This window comes from Protomyctophum parallelum (assembly GCF_964188405.1).
Source record: "Protomyctophum parallelum genome assembly, chromosome: 17".
NCBI lineage: Eukaryota > Metazoa > Chordata > Actinopteri > Myctophiformes > Myctophidae > Protomyctophum > Protomyctophum parallelum.
The window spans coordinates 9,099,552-9,122,702 of NC_139719.1; the positions used below are offsets into that span (position 1 = coordinate 9,099,552).

Below are 23,151 nucleotides of genomic sequence, written 5' to 3' on the forward strand. Positions count from 1 at the left end.
CGCAGACTCCACACTGAGCCAAGTTACCCATGCAGGCTTGCCTTGCCTACACAGCGCCAAGGCGAGGGGGCACGACAGTGCCAGGGTGATGTCACCCATCCCTCCCAGCCAGACAGGCTCCCACACAGACTGAAGAGGCAGATGGATGGCCTAAAGAGAAGAAAGGGCTAGAGCTCCACATTTGTGACCTGCTGTAACTATTTTCAGTCAAGAATATGCCTGTTGTGTTGTACTGTTGTATACACCAGTGGTTCTCAAAGTGACAACATCAGATCTTCTCTTAGGACAACAAATCTTTTCAAATGGGGGATTTGCGGGCTAATCAATTTGGGGGTCCTTGAAATAAAACACTGGTATACTGGTATACATAGGTCCGATTGAGCCTAAATTAGATGTATCACTGCACATTAGTAGGCCTAATGAAGAGAAAATGCTATGTGTCTCAAATCCACATACATTGAAATAGATCTTTTGCATGCACAGGTCCTTTGAAACAGTGGGAGATAAAAATAACTTTTCATTACAAACCTGAAAAACCCAAATGTGGCTGCTACTGCATCATGTGACATAACATTGTTTACTTGAAATCAGCATTGTGATAATGATAACTTACATTCATGTCTGAGAAATTAACAGCAGCTCATCTAACAAATGTAATTAGTGAGTATTATGCATCCTTTCATAAATAAATAAAAAGAAAATAAATGGTGAACTTCATATTTACAGACAGCTTAAAGTGTAAGAAAAGACACAGTGGTAAATACAAAGTCTGCTTGTTAATTCAGTTAACCATTCGCTAGAAAGTGTACATTCACATTTCTTGATGTGAAAAGGAGATTGTCAAACACATCTTCTCACATCCTTATTAATTCTAGGGATCCATACAATATGCTTCTGCGAAACATTGAGGTCACAACTTCACATCAACCATATTTTAGTAGTAATGATCAAATGAAAAATCTAAAATCATGACATAGATGTGGCTACATTTGTTGATTTGTACTAGAGTCTTGAGCAATGTATAAAAACAATGCTCAAGACTAAGTGAATAAAGTGAACTAAGTGAATAAAGCTATGGTCATTTCTGGACTTGGGTAGATTCAATGAATGTATATCCTTTCACCTGACCCTTTGCCATTTCTAGAATGAAACTGTTTTAGCTACAAGCCGTAACATAATATACTGCATAAATGTGGGACTGAAATAATGAAGTAGAATGTCATTGCTCCACCTGTTAACGGGAACCCCTTTTGGTGTTATCATTATGTTATGCTTTAGCTATTGAAAAATAGCAGATCTACAAGCTCATAGCGCGCCACTCGGTGGCGCGCTATGAGCTTGTAGATCTGCTATTTTTGAAAAATTGAAGAACGACTGACATAGAAACATAGCTTTTTCAGTAAACTGTCAGGATGTAGAAGACATTTTTAGAATCTGATCTCAGGTCAAGTCTGGGGCACATTGCAGTGCTAGTTATCTGTCCATTATAGAGCATTGCAGTCCCGCCCCTTTCATGATGACAGGCCCGGAAGAGAATTCCCCATTCATTTTACCCCATAGACATTTGTGTGCCAACATTTGTGTGCCAACTCTTGTTGTGATAAATCATGACAATAAACAGTTTTGGGCCGATCAAATAATTAGAAAGAAGAAGTGTTGTACCCTACCCATTTTTTCTTCTTTATAATTATTTACAAAACGCTCTTGTCATGATTTGTCACAACAAGAGTTGGCTTTGACAGAGGCTTAAAAGGCTTTAAATAAATACTTCCAGGCCTGTCGTCGTCATGAAAGGGGGCGGGACTGCAACGCTCTAGAAGGAGTCTAGTGGAGTGTAAGATTCTAACTTCATTCTTTTTATGATGCCTACAGAAACTCTCACAAGGGGAAGAAAAAAAAACATCTCAGTCACTAAACTGCATTTTTCTTGTCAGTGCAAGTTATATGTTAACAATCTCAAGTCCTTAAATTAAGAGTTAAAAGAGGACATTCCACCACTAAAGCCATGTTTTACTACAATGCCAGAATGTTTCTAGCAAAAATAATTAGCATAACTTGCTGGAATGGCAATGGAAGAGACCGTTTTCACATGCCCTCATTGACAAAGAGGGCAATCTTCATACACTTGGGTAGAATAAACACAATCACAAACAGGCAGGGGGGAACAATAGTCCAGCTTAATAAGAGTTGTTAACTTGGGGGGGAACTAAATGTTACCTGAGTTATGTTTCATAATTAATAAAGACAGTAATACTCGACACAATGCAGCTCGCCTGTTTCTTCAGTTGAGGCCAATTCACTGGGGTGACAGGTGGTGGACGTCGTACAGCTGGTTCACTGGGCAGGGTTTGGGGCGACAGGGGGTGGTGGGCATGGCACAGGTAACTTTTTATTTGGTATGAATAGCTTGCTAAAAGGTAGCTTCTTGTGGATAAAATGTAGACCAAAAGGGTAAATCATTAAGTCTCAGAATAAGTAGTAGTTAGTGTACACTGTACACTAATTACAATTTCACAGTCTAACGTTAGAAATTTGTTGCACCACCACTCGTGGATTAATGAACCCATATTTCTTCATGAAACATTGTGTTAGGTACTCTCTCTCTTAGCTTTAGTTTTAGGAGGCATGAAGTCACTCTTTTCAGTGCAGTTTATTGGAGCGGGGAGGGGGGGGGCAGATGCTGCCTGTAAAGTTATACTTTTTGACCAAAACAGATGTTTTGTGTTTATTAAAAGACCACCTTGCCCATTTCTAACCTGAATCCTATCATCCTTTTGTGAGGAGGAGGTTAGGTTAAGATTGGCGATGTGGGCCTTAAATGACCATTTGGATAAAAAAAATATATTGACACTATGGTAACTTAATTTCAGGGCCCCTGCAGGCACCCCCTCCTCATACAGCGCCCCTCCCTGCACCTGGATATTTCCCCCATGGCCCCCTTAATGTTTCATCAGCCTGGCCCGTGCTGCTGCTAAGCCACCAGAATCTTAGCGGAGTACAGGAGCACTCCGCACAGGCCGGCGGCCGCCGCCATGGCGATGACCCGGACCAGGAGGAACTCCATGGAGTCCTCCAGCTTGGTGTGCAGTCGCAGGACCTGCCGGTGGGTGTCCTCGCGGCTGCCAGAGTTCTCCATGACGTGGTTGGCCAGGCCGCGCTTCTCGTTGAGCGGCATCTGGGCGGCCAGCCGACTCTCTGCCTGCTCCTGGTTCAGCCCGTCCCGCTGCATGAGGCGCGACAGCTGAGTGGCCGGGTCACTGCGGGAGGAACAACACACACAGACTGATGTTATCGATGGTACCACGAAGTAGAGAAATAAGGCATCTGCCTGATGAATGTCTGACGACCGAAACGTTGCTCAATAAATCTAAAGTCTAAAGTGAAGACAGTGCGCGGGATTCTTTTTTCTCTATTTCTCAGTTCCAGTTATCCGACGCACCTGTCCATTGTAGGTGCAGGACTTTCTCTTATTGATGGTACCACGCCATTGTTAAAAGAATACATTCTGCAGTGCCCTGGTAGCGGTGAAAGAGTGGTTATTAACCCATTCTGACCGGGCACCCATTTTGGTGTTGGCATCATGTTATGCTTTAGCTATTGAAAAATAGCAGATCTACAAGCTCGTATCGCGCCACCGAGTGGCGCGATACGAGAATCTGATCTCAGGTCAGAATGGGTTAATAATTAAACTGTCAGGATGTAATAGACATTTTTAGAATCTGATCTCAGGTCAGAATGGGTTAACACATTCCATCTGTAGGATGTCTGGAAACGTCATAGGGAGTCCAATCGACGGATGCATAGGATGTGTGTACACGTCCTAACGCATCCTCAATGATACCAGGCGATATTTATTCCTTTTTTAATTTAGTGCTTCGTTCATATTAGCGTCCCATTCACTTAGCTGTTAGCGTGGCAGAAGCTCCCAGAACCCCAGAGCTCCTATTTTGAAGGAATCCCGGGAATGATTGTGTTAAGGGCAATATTTATATTGAGAGATAACAAAGAACACGAGGTGTACCTTATACTATGAGTAATGAAAGTAATGTGTACAATGATCATTAGTATTATTAATTACAGTAATACAAGCATAAATAAGTTGAATCCCACAGCACAGTGGTGTTGCCATTCGGCCTTCGCACACCAACGCAGTGCATCCATGATGACAATTCTGAATTTGCCAATGTATGCCCATGGCACCGTCGGAAAAGGTTATGGTTTATGCATCTGAATGATTAAAAATCCAGAAATATAATGGTCAAAGTGAACCATTGTCTTGTCTTGCCCAGGGCAGGAAATTGTCCACAGTTGCTGACCCACTTGCATTGTTCTATACAATCTATACTGCACTGTGACAGTTTGCAGATTTTATTTCTGTTTTTACTTTTATTGTTTATCTACACAACCAGCCATCTTACCAGTAAACCACCACGGTGTGGTTCAGGAACTGTGTTAAGCGTCTGGTTTCAAAGAGCAGGGGCACATCCAACACCACATAGCGATACCCTGAGGAGGAAGAGGAGGCGGGACACCAATTGTCAAATAGCATTAATTACTGTCTTTTTACACAAGTGTCTGTGACACCATGTTTTTTTCCTGTCTCTGTACAAGACATTTACACTCTGTGAGTAGTTAAAAACAGCCTGCATGCGTGCGCAGACTGAATTTGAACAACAATAATCCTTGTCTGACTGCAATCAGAACTGTAATCAGTTTTTGGAATTACATAATGATAATGATTTTGGCAGATTGAGATGCTGATTATTGCAAACCCGATGCATCCATTTCGTGGCACGGGTACCGCTAGTTTTATTTGCACTGGAAATCATCTCTGCCTCTCTGCTGAAAGAAAACAAATTGCAACTATCTTTTCATTCTGGCTCTCGAACTTGAATTGAATAGAATGGGTAAGCATTGAGCAAGAGCGTGTCCAACACGCATTCCCCATCCAGTACACAGAGAAGCACGAGCACCACACGAGCACACACGACTACGTAGAACACAAAAGAGGAAACAGGAAGCATACTTGAAACTTGTCACTCAAATATGCTGCAGGTCACTTTATGAACATTGCATGACTTAAGAAATCCTTTCAACATACATATACGGGGACACCTACATTGTGCATAAATAAAAGTAATTTCTAATGCAAAGTAAGCTGCATTTGTTTATTGGGTGGTTCTATTGTGCACTTTACAAATCAACGTTCATGCAATGGCAGGTGACACAATGAGACCTTTAGACCTGATTCTAAAAAATGTCTTCTTATATCATGACAGTTTTCTGAAAAATCCTGCTTCTATGTCAGTTGTTCTCAAATATTTTTACGTCAAGGACCCCCAAAATTATACGTAATTGGCCGCCGACCCCCATCTGAAAATATGTTGTTCCAGGGACCCCCCAGAAGCAAAGATTTTAGTTAAAAGTTGAATATATTGAAAGATTTGTGCCACATTTTCACAAATAAATAAAAAAGCAGATCTACAAGCTCGTAGCGAGCTTGGCTAGATATTCTAGAATGGGTTAAGATGTAGAACCTTTTTCTGAATACAATCCTAGAACCTACCCGGTATATGAATTTCTCTACAGACAGATCATGAGTGGAGGCCACTGCCCACTATATTTCCTGCATAAAACAAGCTCCTCTAACTGAGCCAGGCTCCAGTCGTCCCCTCACCTCTGAGGAAGTAGAAGAGGATCTCTTTGAGCATGGCTTTGTGGATCTCTGGGTGGGTTATAGAGTTGAGCAGCTTCCTCTTCTCCTCACTGTTGAAGATGAGCTCGCCCAGCTTCTGCCGGTCGATCTTTCCACTCTCCAGTAGGATCTCTGAACCAAAGTGTTGCACAATGCGGCAGTAGGCTCTGCTGTTGGGCTCCACGACTGTTACACACAGTGAGGAGGAAATTGTAGAAATAATATTTCCATTTATTATAAGTCATGTGCATAATAATGCCATGCAAATGTCCTCTGTATTGAGTTCTAGCAGTAAGTAGCAACCTTGCCTAGCTTACTACCACCACCCAGTGACAGAAAAAACACAGGGCAGTTTCAACTGCATGTGAATGTGGATGAAGGGCTGTGAATATGGCAAAAATTATAATCCCCATTTTTTTGCATAATATTGTAACCTTGTTTATTTACTTTATTAATCATGATTATTGAGGATTATTATTTTATTTATTTTTAAATGAGAGCCTTAATTGAAATGCATGTACTGTAGACACTGGCACGGTATAAAGGCTCTGTGAGCAGGATTCCGGACTCTGATTTATCCATCAATATAGTACACACTACGCAGTGAGGATCTAATTGCTTCAATTGAACACATTGGCTTGGTCCTCAGCATTATCTGCTCATTCACATAAAGGTGCTGCTTTATTTTTTGTTGTTAATATAATTTTCATTTATCTTGGCTAAACTGTTAGAATGTATGTTCTTCTGCAATGTAATACAGTGCAGTAACGGGTGTCCTGTACATCTGTGGATATTTTCTGTATTCCTAAACCAGTTTCTGAATGTTGTTTTGTTGCGTCATGAGTCATCACACGACTAGATAGATACTATACACAGTTCCTTGTATGAACCTCATACAGTAATTGGCAATAAAGTGTTTAACTTTACAGCATTTCAGCTTTATTTGGCAATACAGTGGAGAGAGAGATGGGAAAGTAATGGTACAGAGGTCTCTAAATGGATTTGAACCTGGGATGTGGAGATTATGTGGTCAATGCAATAAATGACTGGGCTACAGTAGTAACGTCCTTCAAGGGTTGGTGGTTTTCTTTACTTATTTTATTCTGGGAGCAAGAGAAATAATTTAAACTTCCTCTGAAAAACTTCCTCTGAAAAAGATTCATCTTTCGCAGTTCCAGAAATCTCTGATTTGAAGAGGACTTGCATAACAAAAAGCTCATTTAGCTCCAGGCAACAGCTCCAACACAAATATGTTTTGACGTGAAATATCCCATGTCACTGTTCAAATCACAGCCTGTCTATTCAGAGAATTTCACAAGAAAATCAATTTTGTCCACCATTTATAGACTAGACTATTACTTCAATTGATTTAGCAAACGTGAACCATTGGCAGCAGAAAGAGATACAGAGATAGACAGCGTGCTGAGTGCTGCTGACTGTCACTTGGCTTCATTTAACAAATTAATCTTAATTATTTAAGATTACTTTTGGCATATTTCTGCTTAAGAACAGTACAGTAGAAAGAGAGCAAAGGACCTACCTTTCCTGGCCACCACATCAGCATCAATAATGGGGCATCCAAGTTCTCGCAGCATTGAAGACACTGTGCTTTTCCCTGAGGATATGCCCCCTGTGAGCCCCACGAGGAACATCTGAAGAGGCAATGTAATAATGATAAAACACCATTAATATACAGTTTGTAAATACATCAAAGATGCGAATATAATCCATTTCTAATGGATGCCTTGGCCTGGAAGAGAGTGGTCTCCAACCTTCTTAGAGTGTTTCAACCCCTCAACCACTTCCAGCTCAAGTCCACGGAGGGGCACCCCGGGCGCAGCCATCACCGAGGCGCAACCAGCACCGGAAGGGAAGGCCGCACCCGGCCAACAGGCTGTGGTTCGAAACCTGCCGGCCAGGTGCAGCAAACCAGCGCTGGCCACACCCCAGCGACCGCCGAGCCCAAGGCACCGTTCCCGATACGATCCCGATACCAGAAATAATATTTATAATAATAAAAAATAAAAACATTACTTATTTTATCTCGTGTTGTTAACTCCTTAATATAATAGCAGACTCACTCACTCAAATGTGCACTTGCAGTTTGGGCAACTCAAAAGCAAACTCCACATGCCCCAACATTTTATTTACCTGCTATAGTGTCAACCCCTTAACCCTGTGTCGGGTCGCTGGTTAGACTGGCATATTTGCCGATACCGATTTGACTAAAAAGGACCGATAGCGATACAGTATCGGGACATCTCTAGTTTGTCAGTGTGATATATATGCATAATTATGGTTGTTTTTTCATACTCAACATTTTTCTAATAATTGATTAGCTATTCTTTTTATTTTTTATTTAAAGATATCTTTTTTGCGGCTTACGCCTTTTATTGATTTTTTAAGGGACAGATAGTAGGCTGACAGGAAACGGGAGAGAGATGGGGGGATGACATGCGGTAAAGGCCGTGTCGGGTCCGGGAGTCGAACCCGCGGCACACCGCGACTGGATCACCAGTCCGGTGCCCAGACCGTTACGCTACGGCCTGGGCCTGATTAGCTTTTCTTAAAGGTATATTCAATGATTTCACTCAAAAAACCTTAGGTTTCGTTTTTGGCTGTGGGACCCAGCCTTTCGTCCAATCAGGATAGAGAGTCAAAAACGAAGGTTTTTTGACCCCCAGGGGTTAACTGGGGACAGGGAGGAACTCCTTATATGGCCAACACACTATAGTAGGGAGGATTATCACAACAAAACAAAAAAAAATAAAAGTATGACAATATTCCACTAATTGCATTAGATCACAAGAGCTGTATCATGATGTTGTGTAGTGTGTACGCATAGTATCGCCACATTCTTACCAATACAAAGGTCATAGCGGCCATAATTGCTGGCCAATGCCCATAAGTAGTGTAGTGATGACATGAGACAGTGCTAGATACTAGATAGGGCTATATTGTAAATACCGTAGTATAATAATTAACTGTGTTGTGCACAGCAGTATGTGATTGATTCATAAATAAATAAGTCTTATGCAAGTGAGTTTTCAATAGATCCAATCAATTGTCTTTTCATCAGCTTGTTCAGTCAGAAGTTAGCTCTGCCTGATATGATTGATTGAAGTATTTATTAAGTTTGGAGAATTACAGTACATTTCAAGCACAACTCAATACAAAACTGTTAACTGTGGACGACACCATAATAAGCATTACACTTGTTTACAATAGGGTCCACCATGTTCAATTAATCGTAACATTTACAGACGTACAAATATACACTTCTATATAGCCAAAAACAGGAAAATTATCATAGAGGAGGTAAAAAAGGGGGGGGAAAAACAAATAGTGAGGGGAAAAAGGGGTGGGTGGGGGATTCAGATTTTATGGGGGCCAGTTTCGAATTGCAGCCGTCCGTAGGTGCCCTTTGAGAGCGGTTTTGAAGGAGTCATGGGATTCGCATGTCTTAAGGACTGTTGGTAGGGCATTCCACATTTTGGTGGCATAGGAGCGAAAATAATTTAGTCCCTTGTTTGTGCCAACAGCAAGTCTGTGCTGTTGCTCACTTCTCTTGGGTTGTGCATGGCTACCAGCATCATAGAACCATTTTAACTAAAGACCTGATAAACCTGTAGACTAATTATTTTATGTACCAGAACTTTAAAACAAATAGACATAGGCTTTATTTATTTTTAAACACATATTTCCCAGTTAAGAAACATTTATACCAAATGAAGTCTGATAATTAATTATCAAAAGCCTGGAAAAAGCAAGAAAGGATAGGTTGTTGTTTTTTTTTACTTTTTCCATACATAAATTAGTAAGCTTCTGTCAAATATTTTGATTCATGAGCTTGCATCCTCCTCTATACTCAATGTCTGAAGAACATGCTTTTATTTCTTTGTTGTTTGACATGGGAGGCATACTATCATCCGACAGAGCACCGAGGTGCGCTGCGGGTCGGGAGAGGGTTGCGGTTAGGTTTAGGTGTCTGCCCCGGGGGAGGTTAGGGTTAGGGTGAGGGAGGAGGTAGGTTGTCGTTCGGACCAATGCTCCGTCGGATGAAAGTAATGCACGAATTCCTTATATCTAATCTAAAGGTGATGGACCCAAACACAACACAGTGTATAAGGACTCCTCCTTGGAGTTGGAATAGACGATTACCGGTAGACAGACTAGAAAAAGAAATAACTCATGCTCAACCACGTTCCAAAGTGCATAAGTGATAGGACATAGGCCTATGAGGACAAACGTTTGTTTCGGTCAGTGCCATATTTATGAATGAACACAGAAAGATCTTATATGAATAGTCAATACAGGTGCTGAGGAAATATAGTCTAGTCTCACTCTGGAGTAGACCATAAATGACTTTAGTTTACACGACAGTTTTAGGATAATCGTTTCCATACGTGCCCTTTCTCACCATGCAGTCACCACTTTACCTTGGCTTGTAAACGAAATCACACTCCTACTTCAGCTGTAATGACAGCCAGAACGATTATGAAAACGTAAACAAGCCTGCTAAACAGCCTAACGTTAGCAGTCGTGTTGTTTATCAAGTCAAATAAATATTACATATCGCTGCTGCCATTGTCGCGTAGTGCTCATAAAACATGCGGGAAAATGACAAGAATATGAAACATATTACTAGCAATTAAAAAACTCAAGACAGCTACCAAATTGCTAACAAGCTAGCTTCTTGGCTTAAACGGTGCATCGCTTCAAGTCTTCCGGAGTTGCACTCATTCACCAGATGGTTCCGCTTCACTTTGCATTTCATCTCAATTAAACTTTCTGTCGTACTCGCGGGAACAACAGGCTTTCAAAATGCGTTTAATTAAACAAATAAGCTGTCTGAATAAAATAAATCATGGAAAATAGTAATACAAAGCTTTTGCATAGATGAGAATGAGTGGAATAACAAAATGTGAAAGTCAAAATTCAATAGATTTTTTATTAAGTATACAAGGCATTACTCAAACCAGTCCACCATCCTAAAAATATCAGTCCTCCATTTGCTTGTCTGCATTTGTGTTTGACGATGGCACTTCTGTAGCAACATGTGGACTTGAGGAACTGTGGGAATGCTTTGACCTTTTACCCCTGAGTACCGTTTCTCCTCCGTTCTCTCCTTCTTCACGCTCCAGTCTTCCTCTCTTAACAAAATGTTCTATCCTGGATTCCAGACTATCACAGCATGGACGATCTAGCAAAGCCTTGTAATTTCTTTGTCTGGTGCCTTCTACCAGGAAGCAATGACTAGAAGACACGCCGCCTGTGGAGTTGGACAAAGAGAAGGATGCATTTTATTTGAACCACTTTTCAACCTGCTGTGCGAATGCCTTTGAGCTGTATTTTGTCATGAAAGGTGCTATACAATAAAGTTGTATTATTATCATCATCATTATTATGGGCAAGTCATTATACACAAAAATGTAAGACCTCTAAAGTAGCAAATCTACAACCTCACAATGCATCACAACACATACTGTAAGCTGGAAGGCGAACCGGGAACCTTCCGTTTCCCAGGCAGCATCTCTCCCCACTTATACATTATTATTATTGTTGTTATTAATAATTTAAACTATTCTAATTGTCATTCCAAAAAAGGTAACTGAAGGATTGGATGTAAAAGTTGAGTCGATCTTATTGAATGTTTCACCTATGACCTCCAGGCCCTGGATCATCCCATGGATGACATTAGCCTTGATGGCACTCTGGGTCCAGTGTTGCTGCAGTGTGGCCAGGGCGTGGTTCAACTCATCATCATCCCGGTGCCAGCTCAGCCCGTCAAAGTGGCAGTCGTACAGAACAAGCGGAAAGTCTACCGCCATGCTAGAGAGACATAAATCAAAACAGCATTCACTCAGACGGCACCCGACACACAGCTTGTCCTGACTAGAACAGATTAAAGTCACAGCCACCTCACCACCACCAACAGTTGATAAACAACATGCACAGCAAACTTGCCTGTATTGGGGTTTCCTGGGGTTGCTCTCAACATCCAGCAACTGGTTGATTATTTCTGGAGCTTCCAACTTCTGTCCAATTAGGAGCAGCACAGCCATCATACAGCGCACCTACAATATACAGGGATAAAAGAAACAGTGGCTGTTAGTACAAAGCCACACACACTCCTATGAAGCATAATATACAGCACACACACACACACACACACACACACACACACACACACACACACACACACCTGATGATATAGGAACGCCAGTCCTTTGATCTCAAAGATGAAGAGGTCATATGGGTCAGTGCTGGTGGTGTCATGAGAATGGATGGGTTTGACTGAGGCCGACAGGATGGTCCTCTGGAATTGCAGCACTCCATTGCCCACGTCCATCTTACAGATGTTGCGGAAGTCATGCGTGCCCTCATAGCTGTGGAGTGTCAACAGTCTTTTAATTGGGAACTGTGACTTCAAAGCACATGAGAACTCAGTCGGCAACATCATGTGTTCAAAGAGATTTGGTGTAGCGGGGGGGGGGGGGGGGGGGATGGACCGAGCCAACCCCAGTCAAGTATAGTGGATTTAAGTTTTCATTTATGATCATACACAAGTCTCCTGCATAACTAGAAGCAGGAGACAAGACTCTTGATGATGCACTGTCACACCAACTGCATTACCTTGGTGGAGGGAAAAATAAGTAAATCATAGAAAGTACATAATTGTAGGCCAGTATTGCCATCTGTGTACTTATCAGTGTACGTAGGTTTGCATCTCTACTACCTACCGTTTTGCGGCCTCTGCCATCAACGTTACATCCAAAGTCCCATGGCTGAAGTAGTAGCGGTAAGTTCGGGACTTACAGTCAAACCGTGCACTGAAACCCTCGGCCGCCGGTGCCCACTCCAGCACCCTGATGTCCTGAGGGAGAACTCTGTTCAGCATCTTCACATATGGAAGCTCAGAGCCAACAGCTTTAACTTTGGTACCAGCATCCACATTGTCTGGAAGTGTGACACCTAATCCTTCACAAAACTGAGAGGAGCGCAGGTCTATGGATATTACCTGGGAAAGGGCAAAAAACGGGTAAGACAAGTGAATGTGTAAAAGCATCATTATTGTGAAAAGCTTTTCCCTTTTTTATTGGAGAATATGTACATTACAGGATGTTGTAACCAACCTAAAACCAATCTCCGACCAGATTAACAGTCAAAGTGAACAGACCTGGGAAAAGGCACTAACTCCCTTATCAGTGCGCCCACAGCGGTGGTAGTTGGAACTCTGACGGTCGTGGATCAACCGTGTCTTCAGCAGACCTTCGAACAGCCTGGCCTCCACCGTGTTGTCTGTGTTCTCCTGGACAGCGAAGCCCTGGTAGGCCCAGCCCAGGTATGCCAGCCGGAGGGCCACGTGTCGCCGAGGGTGGACAGAGAAGTCAAAAGGACGGTCTTTTCCACCTTTCCTACTCCTCTTGCCACTGGCGTGGCTATCAGGGGGACAGTCTTTGGTGGTCCTGACAATATCATCCCCGGCTCCATGCTCCTGTCCCAACTGAGACTTGATCCTTTCCAACTCCTCCTCCAGATCTTTGACTCGTTGACGCAAGTTAATATCTGACATACTGTTTCAGAAGCGGAGAATATAAATTATACTTCTGAAAGTGTAGTGTGTACATATTATTTCAACAAATAAACATTACATGAGAAAATGTGTTTTTTTCTACCTTGGCCAGGTCTCCCTTGTAAAAGAGATTTCTGGACTAAATGTGGCTTCCTGGTCAAAAATAAAGGTCCAAAAACAATATCATGTGTTGGTGCTGGAATGGTCCCCAGGGCCATTTCAATTCACAGCAGGGTAAAGGTAAACACAATTCCATTTATGTGTGCTGAGGTGACGTCACAACAAGCAGTAGTATTTTTGTTAACTGGACCATGCACCTAAATCAAACATCCGGGAGCCCACTAACATCTTATATACAGGAACTATATATAAGATAGCTCGAACCAGTGCTGGTTGTCAACTTGTCTGAGTTCATTGTCTCGTTAGAGCCGAACGTTATACTATAATGCTGTAGTGTATGCTTTCTTGAGTCAATCTGTGCATAACAAAATGATAATAGTTTTGTAAAAAGGCAGTTCGGCTTTACTAAGGCTTCTCATGTTGTGTAGATACCGCTGTGCCTGTGCCATGGCATGAATTAACATACGGGAAGTGTTGCTGGTCAATGTCATTAATGAATGCAGAGTGCAGTCTGCAGAGACACTGACTGTCCCCCTACAATAAACGTGATTAGATGTCACATTACATCAGCCACTTTATAATGAAACCCTGCTGCACTCAATAAATGTATTCTATTCTACTGCATTTTAACGCCTTATGTGTGGCTGATGAATCTGATCGTGACAAGACAAGAGATAATGTTGTAAATTGCAGCAACTGCATGTGTACAGCAAATTAGCCAGTTAGCATAGCTTATGCGACAGTAGGGACAGTAGCCCCATATGTTCCATCAGCACTGCGCTCATTCTGTAGCTCCGAGCCTCCGAGATGAGCTACAGAATGAGCGTAGGGAGAGGGCACGGGTTAATGCGATGATTGAGAGGGAGGCGTTCATTTGTCAAAGAAAGTGCCAAAACACTTCAGCAAATTACCTTTGTTTTCTCGTACAGTTTTAATTCCAAGTGTCTTTCTAAACTGGTCTAATGAAAACTTGTATTAGTAATAACTTTCCCACGCGACCATCGTTGTCGGACGGAAATTCGCAACGGATTTATTTCCTGTGGAAGAGGTGTCTGGGAAATGTAGTTGGTTTCAAATTCTCAAGTGGGGACGTGTACGCGTGTACCCCTAGAGGTACGCAGGAGTACTGCAGGAGGAAAGTCGAAACTGTGTTAATGACGCAAAATTAGTACAAACAAAAAAGATACAAAACAAAAAAGTAAACGAAAAAGAAACACTAGCACAGCTGATATTGAATAGAAATTAGGGAGACAAAATGAGTGGTGGTCAATTCCCTTATCAAGATAATGTCCTCAAATACTGTGTATAATAAGGCACACAATGTGCAAAATCACGTTAGTTTTAAGATAAATTGAAAGAGAAGAGGTTTGAACTTGGCTGACATGTTTTTGTGTCCTAAGCCAACATACGTCCATATTCAGACGTACCAGCCCACACCCCATGGTTCTGTTCTACTCTCAACTTATGGAACTGCATGCTGATATGGAAAGCTGCGATACTTTATCTTATCAGACAGGGCCAGCCCAGTGCAGTGAGTGCACAACCGGCCCCCACCTTCTAGCATATGGTCCTTGGCCGATAACATTGAAGAGGAAGCAAACGGTTGAAAATGGTTGATTAATTGGGAAATAAATGCTACACACTTTGGAAGACACCACAACACCTGGAAAGTTCAGTGCCATTGCCATTGCAATGCTGAGGAATCGGGAGCGAAAACTGATTATCGAGATATGGGACAGACTGACACCTGTTGCAGAGGAAATTGGTGCAGATGCACTTTTTAGGTAAGTAATAGTCTCAATTCCCGTTGGCAACTTAAGCTCCTTGTGTAGGCTACTTTTTTTTTATTTATTGTTTATTGCTTGTGTAAAAGCATGTACTTTACTTTTGTAAGTGAAAATTTGTCAGAACAACTTTCAAACAAATTTGACCAGGAATAATATTCCCAAACAGCAGAGCAGGTAAATAAGCACATCAAGATCAGAAGAGTCCAAACTCTTGGACTCTATATTGTTCCTTTTTGTCACTATACATTAAGGAAAGGAACTGTGCCCAGTGGTGGTAAAAGTACCCACATTTGTCTTGACTTATTAAGTAAAAGTATCTGCAGTGTAGAAATACTCTTATTTACAAGTAAAAGTTCAGAATTCACCATGAGTAGAACATTTTCATATGCAGAATATCCAATTTCAAAAATATTTTGAAAATAGCAGATCTACAAGCTCATGCAATGCATAGTGAGCAAGTAAATCGGTTATTTTCAAATGGCCGAAATGTATACACTATACAGAGTGGTTAATGTATGTTTTGTAATAACAGTAACTATAGTAACTAAAGTTTTCAAATAATTGCAATAGAGTAAAAGTACAATATTTGCCTCTGAGATGTGGTGGAGTAGAAGTAAAAGTACTGAAAATTGGAAATACCTTGAGTAAAGTTTAAAAAAAATAGCCTATGCGAGCGAGGGCTGGATGCAGGCCGGGCCTGTGACAAATAATGTCATCTGCTGTATATTGTGAGTCATGTCTCCAGATCTTTCCTGTCTTGCCTTGCACTTAATTTGAAAAATAGTTGTAGTTTATGTCAAGCTGTTTTACTGTTTATCTTTGGGTTTATTTTGTTGTCTTTGTTATGTTTTTTGTTTTTATTTATTTATATTTATATTTGATTTGATTTCTGTTCACACTGGTCCACTTAATTACAAAACACCTAGATAAGTCAAATAAGAATCATGCGAGAGTGCTATTCTTAGACTTTTCTTCAGCTTTCAACACAATACAGTCTGATATACTAGTGTCAAAAATGGTACAGTTGGAACTGAATCCATACTTAATTCACTGGTATGCTTCTTTTCTTACTAACAGAGTACAGAGGGTGAAAGTGAACACAACCCTCTCATCAGCATTAACTACTAATGTTGGTGCTCCCCAGGGTTGTGTGAGCTCAGCTGTACTTTTCACCCTATATACTGACAGCTGTCGTATTGAGGAATGCCTGTCTGAATGTCGCACTGACACACCAGACCAATACATTCTAAAATACTCAGATGATACAGTTTTGATTTCTCTCCTAGATAGTTCCAGTGATCCTGGACTGCACCAACACAGAGTAAATAAGGTGGTTGAATGGAGTGATAACAACGCTCTCATCATTAACACAAAAAAGACAGAAGAGATTGTTTTTGGTGCACCACCAGAGATACACAGATCCCCCATTACTATTCATGGTGAACCGATCAACCAGGTATGTTCGTACAAATACCTAGGAGTAGTAATAGACCATCTATTGTCATGGAAAGATCAGATTGATTCAGTGTGTAAGAAAACAAAGCAAAGAATCTACTTCCTTCGCCGTCTAAGATCCTTCGGTGCTAGTAGACGGATTCTTCTTTTGTTTTTCACTTCTGTTATTATGAGTGTTCTTCAGTACTGTAGTACCACCTGGTATGGATGTTTGTCTGCAGCCCTAAAGTCACAACTGCTGCAACAACTGAACATTTGTTCAAAGATTGTTGGACAACAACTTCAGAAACTTTATACATCCACGTATGATAACAGCATCCTAAGGTTAGCAAGGAATATCACCTCTAATACTAAGCATGTGATGTATGGAGAATATAGGTTGCTACCTTCAGGAAGGAGATATGGTGTACCAGCATACAATAAGGTCAGACTAAAGAGGTCCTTTGTCCACCAGTCGACCTTGAGGCTCAATCAGGAGATGTAGTTGCCACAGGATAATCTAAGCGGTGGATATTGCTCATGTCTTTATGTATGTAAATTGTCTTGTTCTTTGTGTTTTGTATATGTGTTCTGCATACTTGGCTGCTGTGTCGCAAGACAAATTTCAGTGTGAACTGACAATAAAGTATTATATCATATCATATCATATCATATCATTCATTATTTGGTGGATAAAAAAAAGAAAAGAAATTGCCTACCTAAAAATGTTACTTATAATTACATGAGTAAATGTACTTTACACCACTGAGTGTGCCTTGTTTGCTCTCTTCTGTAGGCTGTTCACAACGGAGCCAGGCTCCAAGACGTATTTCTCACATCTGGACATCAGTGCTCGTTCTCGACATCTGCGTTCCCATGGGGAGAAGATTATCCTGGCCATAGCTGAAGGAGCCAGGAACGTAAACCAGTTGTCAGAGACCATGGCAGACCTCCAAACCCTGCACGCTTACATACTTCGAATAGACCCCACCAACTTTAAGGTCTGCCTGTCATCAGTTAATATAATAATAACCAGTAAGACGCCTAAGGGCGAGGTCGCTTCTGCACGCATCCACCTCGTTGACAGCAGACTGCTGCTGGGCGAGCGCTGGCGCTTTGGCATGGAGGGTCAGATCAACATGGAATGAATTCTGTACTGGCCATATAAGGAGCATGTCTTGAGTGTACAGGGTTTGTTGAGGTCAGATCAATATATGGAATGTCAGAACAGGTCAGCTCCATATATGGAGATCTAAGTGTACAGGGTTTGATGAGGGCCTTAATTCTCTGGGCTGTTGAGAACTCTAGTTTCTGCCGGCTGCCGGGCACGGCTTCACTAATAACTTTGGGTCTAGAGTTTGAATGGACAGGTATCAGTCAAAGGGGAGACATCGAAGAGGAACAGGTTCTGTTCTGACATATATCCATGGAGATCTAAGGGTTTGAGGTTTGAGGTCAGATGTGAGTTATTGATGACATCAGGGATCTCCATATTTGGGCTTAATTGTGACAGCAGATCGCATTTTCTTTCCCATATATATATATATATATATATATATATATATATATCATCATTAGTAGCCTATAACTAACACCAACATGTTAATATTTAATTGAATTAAAATCATGAGGGGAGGACTAAGAAGTGCCAGCCAATATAAAATGTGCTTTAATTACTCCAATGACACATGTCTAATAATGCCTCTTTCATTGGTCCTCAGCTATTCACCCACTGTCTGCTGGTCACACTGGCTGGTTACATGGGCGAGGACTTTACGCCCGTGGCACATAGGGCCATGGACAAGTACCTGTCTGCCTTCTCAGCTGTGCTTGCAGAGAAGTTCAGATGAGAATCGTGGACTACCAGCTGTATGAGCCCGTAGATGCCCTGCACTATTTTGTGTTGTTATGATGTTGTTTTTTACTAAACGTTTGAAAAAATGACTGCGCTTTGTACTAATTAGGCTTTAAACTAATTAGTCTGCAATTTAGTACTAATTAACTGACCCGAATAACCTCACAATGGAATGTATTTTGATAGGTTGTCATGCTTAGTTTTTCTTCTTGACTTTTATTGTCTGAAAAATGATTTTAGTAAGACCGTTCTTGTTATGTTTAGTTATGTGATAGTGGTATGTATTGTCATGTTTGTTGTGGACGCTAGAAAGAGTAGCTGCTACTTTGGCGTCCGCTACTGTATGGGGATCCAAATAAAGATTTGATATAGTTCAACACTGCAAGAGCTAGAGCCAGGCGAAGCCAGGGGGGCAGTCAGACAGATATTTTGTGAAGCCACAAGGAAATCGGGATTTCCTGAAAGTTCATATAATGGCCTGTTGTGGCGCTGTCATTGGGCCCAAAAAAACCCATAGCCCCATAGAAGTCCATGTATTTGGGCCCAACTTCACCTAGACTGTATTACCTTAATAAACATGGTCATGAATACTTTTTGCTTCCAGTCACTAGTTTAAAGTCTCATTTCTAATGTCATAATATTATTTTTGGAAAATTATGGTCCCATTTATACATTTTTTTACCATAAAGTTGCGCATGTTCTGAGGGGCGTGGCCGTTACAGTCTATGATCGGGATTCCCCACCCACTCGAGTCAAAATAAATACCAACTAAGAAGAAGGGGGGAAGTCCCGCCTCGTTGTCTGGGCCAGCCAATGGGCCAGCTGGGCCCAAACGGATCTAGAAAGATGGCGACTTACAATTCAAGGACTGACAGGCTTCATTTTACGTTCATGTTAGACCCGGGGAACGCTTTGTCCATATTGTTTTACAGTCTATGGGCATAGCCCACAAGTGCTGAGTGAGAAACTACTTTATGTTGCTATCCATGGTGCTGAACTCATAACTAAAAATAATTTACATTTAGCAAGCATATTTAGACCAAGCCGATACTTCTGTTCTATTGAACCCATAGACTGTAAAAAATATGGACAAAGCGTTCTCCGGGTCTAAGCCAGTAATTCCTTGCACTGTAAGTCGCCATCTTTCTAGATCCGTTTTGGCCCAGCTGGCCATTGGCTGGCCCAGACAACGAGGCGGGACTTCCCCCCTTCTTCTCCGTTGGTTTTTATTTTGACTCGAGTGGGAGGGGAATCCCGATCATAGACGGTAGCCACGCCCCTCAGAACATACGCGACTTTATGGTCATAATTTTCCAAAAAGAATATTATGACATTATAAATGAGACTTTAAACTAGTGACTGGAAGCAGAAAGTATTCATGACCATGTTTATTAAGGTAATACAGTCTAGGTGAAGTTGGGCCCAAATACATGGACTTCTATGGGGCTATGGGTTTTTCTGGGTCCAATGACAGCGCCACAACAGGCCATTATATGAACTTTCATTTCCTTAGTGGCTTCACAAAATATCTGTCTGACTGCCCCCCTGATTGAACCATAGGTCATTAAAATAACAGGCTATCCATTCTACTATCCCACACACCTTGTTTTTAATTAACAAAATATGCAGGATGTTTATTAATTACTCTTGAAGACAACCATATCTATTCTAACAGAGGTCAATGATAACGTTGTCCATAGTATACACTGTAATCAGTTAACATTTATATAAATTAATCAAGAGAATTGTTAGCCTATAATGAATGTGTGTATAATGTGTATATAATAATTTATATCACGAATAGGCCTACATTTCTTAGGGTGGAGGTCACTCAAATAGATTTAAATAATTTTATATAATTGATATTCCTGTTTATAATGTGCAGAGAAGTGCATTCATTCTGACCAGGTTTCATAATCCCTCCAAGCCTCCCATCACTGGAACAGTCTCCCCACAGAAGTAAGAGAGACTTCCAACTATCTGACCTTCAAATTCAACCTGAAAAGGTGACTAAAAACAATTCAAATCTGTAATCATGAGTAACTATCAGCACTAATTAGTATTCGGTGCATTTCTCATTTCTCATTTCACTTTGCAGTTGTTCTGTCCCCTGTACCATGTTGATCTGTATTGTATTGTATTGTATTGTATTGTATTGTATTGTATTGTATTGTATTGTATTGTATTGTATTGTATTGTGTATGGTCATGGTGTTGGGTGCCTGCACATATGTACACATGGCATCAACGCATGGTGTTGTGTGCAGGCACCTCACACTTTGTCTTTCTTTTATCTGTATTGTACTGTGTTTTTGTATGGACGTGGTGATGGGTGCCTGCACATATGCACACATGACATCAACGCATGGTGTTGAGTGCAGGCGCCCCACACTTTGTCTTTCTTTTATCTGTTGTACTGTGTTTTTGTATGGACGTGGTGATGGGTGCCTGCACATATGCACACATGGCATCAACGCATGGTGTTGTGTGCAGGCGCCCTACACTCTGTCTTTCTTTTATCATTTACTTTTTAAGAGCCTGCATGGGGACTACAGATGAGATTTAGCTTTGGCTAACTCTGGCCTGCCATTTACATTGATGTGAAAACTGACATGTTGATTAATGAGCGTTGTCCCTGTCAAATAAATAAATAAATAATAAATAAAATAATAATAACTTTGTTTATTGCATTTAACCGGTGCAGCAAGTGCTGTTTAGATCTAAAAAAATCACACCCGTGTGAAGTGAGGGGCGCTTTTATCATCGTACATCATCATGATGTAAAATTCACACTATGACGTAAAATTGTCCATTCATTGTCGATGGAAATTTTATGTTTGTGTAGGACAAAGTTTGTGCACACACACTAAAAGCTGGATATAAATCAAAAAAGACTGGGATAATATTTCAGGTGCCCCACTCTGAAAGCAGAGAACAGGGGTGAACTTGTCATCAGTGTCCGTCATGTTCTCCCCGTGTCAACCTATAGGCTAGGTAGCCTCACAAAAAACATGCAGTAATCCTGGCCAGGCGGGGCGCCTGATGGAGGGGAAAGGAACTGGTCGGAATAACGTGTTCCTTCCACACCGGGGAAACTCTACCCTGTCAGGTGAAAAGAAGCAGCTTGGACTCCTCATGCATAGAAGGAAGTGTCGTGGAAATCTATATATAAACATGTAGAATACTCAAAGTTACAGCCCTGGTTTATGACGTCACTGTCCACACATGGTCATGCCTTGTGGCTATATGTTGGGGGTTGTCTGTGGGAGAAGAGGAGGGCTATAAAGGCTGTCAATTGTTGAGACTCTGGGAGTCAGACTGGGTTTTCCATACATGAGTGTAAGTCTGTCTCCTGCTCGAGTAAATCTCTATATTCTATACCTCAGAATTCTTGTGTTGCCTCATTATTCATTATTGTGATTTGTCTTTTGAGCACATGTCCGCAGATTCCATTACATATTTGGAGGTTTCCCATCGAGATGTGCTGGGCTTGGCGATGTCGGCCCGGTGGGGTAAAGTTCTGTGTCTTTCGGCTGGGCCGACGTCGCGCAAGTGAGTATATGGATCTGTTTTGATGTTCGGAAAATGAGGTATTACTTTTATTCGGGGTTTAAAGTATAGTGATGAATTTGGTTGTGATCACAAATTTTTTTTTTGATGGCCTATATTAAAGAGGGAAACTGTGAAGTTTTGCCTTTCATATGTGCATATGAGAGACGGAGGAATAGTGTTTGGTTGGTTGAATGGCTAGGAAAAAGTAGTCTATTCAATAAATCATTCATTAAGTTGCCTGCTGTCTAATAGGGGGACAAGAGATCCTGCCTAGGGGTATCCTGTTGTTTTAAGAAACAACGAAAGTTGGCTAGCCAGTGTGTGAATGTAGGCCTACGGTGTTTGAGGGTGTTTGAGTGTGTTTGCCTATCTGCCTGTGTGTGTGTGAGTATGGGTGAGGCAAGGTGTCAGTATGACAGGGAGAGAAAATGTGGAAATGGGAGATTCTTAATGATCTAAAATGGAGATACATAATTCTCGAGTCGAGAAAACGGAAATAGTTCCATAATATGGATGAAAGTAAGGATGTGAAACGAAGGAGAGTGTGAGAGTGGTATGGTTTCATTTTTTTCTTGGCATATTATATTTGGTGTGTTGAAATTATAAGATATTCTATTTTAGATATTGTTACTGTGTAATTTGTGGAGTTAAAAGTAAATCTTGATGAAATAGTGAGCCTATGGTAGTTAAATCTATCAACTACATTTTATATGTGGGGTCAAAGTATTCTTGATGGAAATGGTAACTGCGGAAATACCTCAAATGAGCAGTGGAATGTCTGAATTAGGACTATTTATTTTTCTTCCTCCTTAACCTGGCATGATGGCAGTCTATATGGCTCCCTGCAAGGGGAGTTGTCATAAAATTTAGGATTGTTTTATGTAGAAAAACAAAATGTAATCTAAATTCCCCAGGCAGGCCATGCCCTGATTAATATTGTAAGTTAGTTTAAGAGCCATGCACCATATTTAGGAGGCTATCTCCTGTTTTCTGAAAATACGTGGCGTGTTGTATGAGTATGCCATGGATATTCTTGTAAACCGCTCCGGATTGAGAGCGTCTGCTTAATAGTATATCGGACTGTGTCAATTAGTGTAGTAAGATTGTGAGATAAGGATAGCCTGACTTTGTTG

General features: G+C 41.3%; 3 protein-coding genes across 4 annotated transcripts; 1 reads left to right on the forward strand and 2 right to left on the reverse strand.

The window, feature by feature from the left end:
* Window positions 1-2,931: 2,931 nt before the first annotated feature.
* Window positions 2,932-10,388, reverse strand: dcakd (dephospho-CoA kinase domain containing). The gene is made up of 5 exons (XM_083786992.1): window positions 10,135-10,388; window positions 7,236-7,347; window positions 5,678-5,881; window positions 4,419-4,506; window positions 2,932-3,257 (listed from the first exon to the last, which is right to left on the reverse strand). The coding sequence occupies exons 2-5, from the start codon at window positions 7,345-7,347 to the stop codon at window positions 2,972-2,974; spliced, it is 690 nt and encodes a 229-aa protein (XP_083643118.1). The 5' UTR covers window positions 10,135-10,388; the 3' UTR covers window positions 2,932-2,971.
* A 275-nt stretch (window positions 10,389-10,663) lies between these two features.
* Window positions 10,664-14,395, reverse strand: pus3 (pseudouridylate synthase 3). 2 transcript variants are annotated; one of them, XM_083787308.1, is made up of 7 exons: window positions 14,303-14,395; window positions 12,876-13,272; window positions 12,439-12,716; window positions 11,901-12,084; window positions 11,663-11,772; window positions 11,355-11,527; window positions 10,664-10,967 (listed from the first exon to the last, which is right to left on the reverse strand). In XM_083787308.1, the coding sequence occupies exons 2-7, from the start codon at window positions 13,269-13,271 to the stop codon at window positions 10,696-10,698; spliced, it is 1,413 nt and encodes a 470-aa protein (XP_083643434.1). In that variant the 5' UTR covers window position 13,272; window positions 14,303-14,395; the 3' UTR covers window positions 10,664-10,695. The 2 variants fall into 2 exon arrangements, with proteins under 2 accessions (XP_083643434.1, XP_083643435.1); XM_083787309.1 differs by lacking the exon at window positions 14,303-14,395 and adding an exon at window positions 13,375-13,420.
* A 599-nt stretch (window positions 14,396-14,994) lies between these two features.
* Window positions 14,995-19,149, forward strand: hbae4 (hemoglobin alpha embryonic-4). The gene is made up of 3 exons (XM_083786713.1): window positions 14,995-15,175; window positions 17,409-17,613; window positions 18,334-19,149. The coding sequence occupies exons 1-3, from the start codon at window positions 15,024-15,026 to the stop codon at window positions 18,460-18,462; spliced, it is 486 nt and encodes a 161-aa protein (XP_083642839.1). The 5' UTR covers window positions 14,995-15,023; the 3' UTR covers window positions 18,463-19,149.
* The last annotated feature ends 4,002 nt before the right edge of the window (window positions 19,150-23,151 follow it).

What these genes read in the sequence shown, in the direction of transcription:
- dcakd (XM_083786992.1), bottom strand. Translation starts at nt 7,347, where the DNA reads ATGTTCCTCGTGGGGCTCACAGGGGGCATATCCTCAGGGAAAAGCACA. An exon ending in CCTCTTCTACTTCCTCAGAG is followed by an intron (nt 4,507 to 5,677) that starts GTGAGGGGACGA and finishes CTTCCTCCTCAG; the next exon opens with GGTATCGCTATGTGGTGTTG. An exon ending in CACACCGTGGTGGTTTACTG is followed by an intron (nt 3,258 to 4,418) that starts GTAAGATGGCTG and finishes TTCCTCCCGCAG; the next exon opens with TGACCCGGCCACTCAGCTGT.
- pus3 (XM_083787308.1), bottom strand. Translation starts at nt 13,271, where the DNA reads ATGTCAGATATTAACTTGCGTCAACGAGTCAAAGATCTGGAGGAGGAG. An exon ending in CCCAGGAAACCCCAATACAG is followed by an intron (nt 11,528 to 11,662) that starts GCAAGTTTGCTG and finishes ATGTCTCTCTAG; the next exon opens with CATGGCGGTAGACTTTCCGC. An exon ending in CCAGGGCCTGGAGGTCATAG is followed by an intron (nt 10,968 to 11,354) that starts GTGAAACATTCA and finishes CCAACTCCACAG; the next exon opens with GCGGCGTGTCTTCTAGTCAT.
- hbae4 (XM_083786713.1), top strand. Translation starts at nt 15,024, where the DNA reads ATGCTACACACTTTGGAAGACACCACAACACCTGGAAAGTTCAGTGCC. An exon ending in GGTGCAGATGCACTTTTTAG is followed by an intron (nt 15,176 to 17,408) that starts GTAAGTAATAGT and finishes TCTCTTCTGTAG; the next exon opens with GCTGTTCACAACGGAGCCAG. An exon ending in TAGACCCCACCAACTTTAAG is followed by an intron (nt 17,614 to 18,333) that starts GTCTGCCTGTCA and finishes ATTGGTCCTCAG; the next exon opens with CTATTCACCCACTGTCTGCT.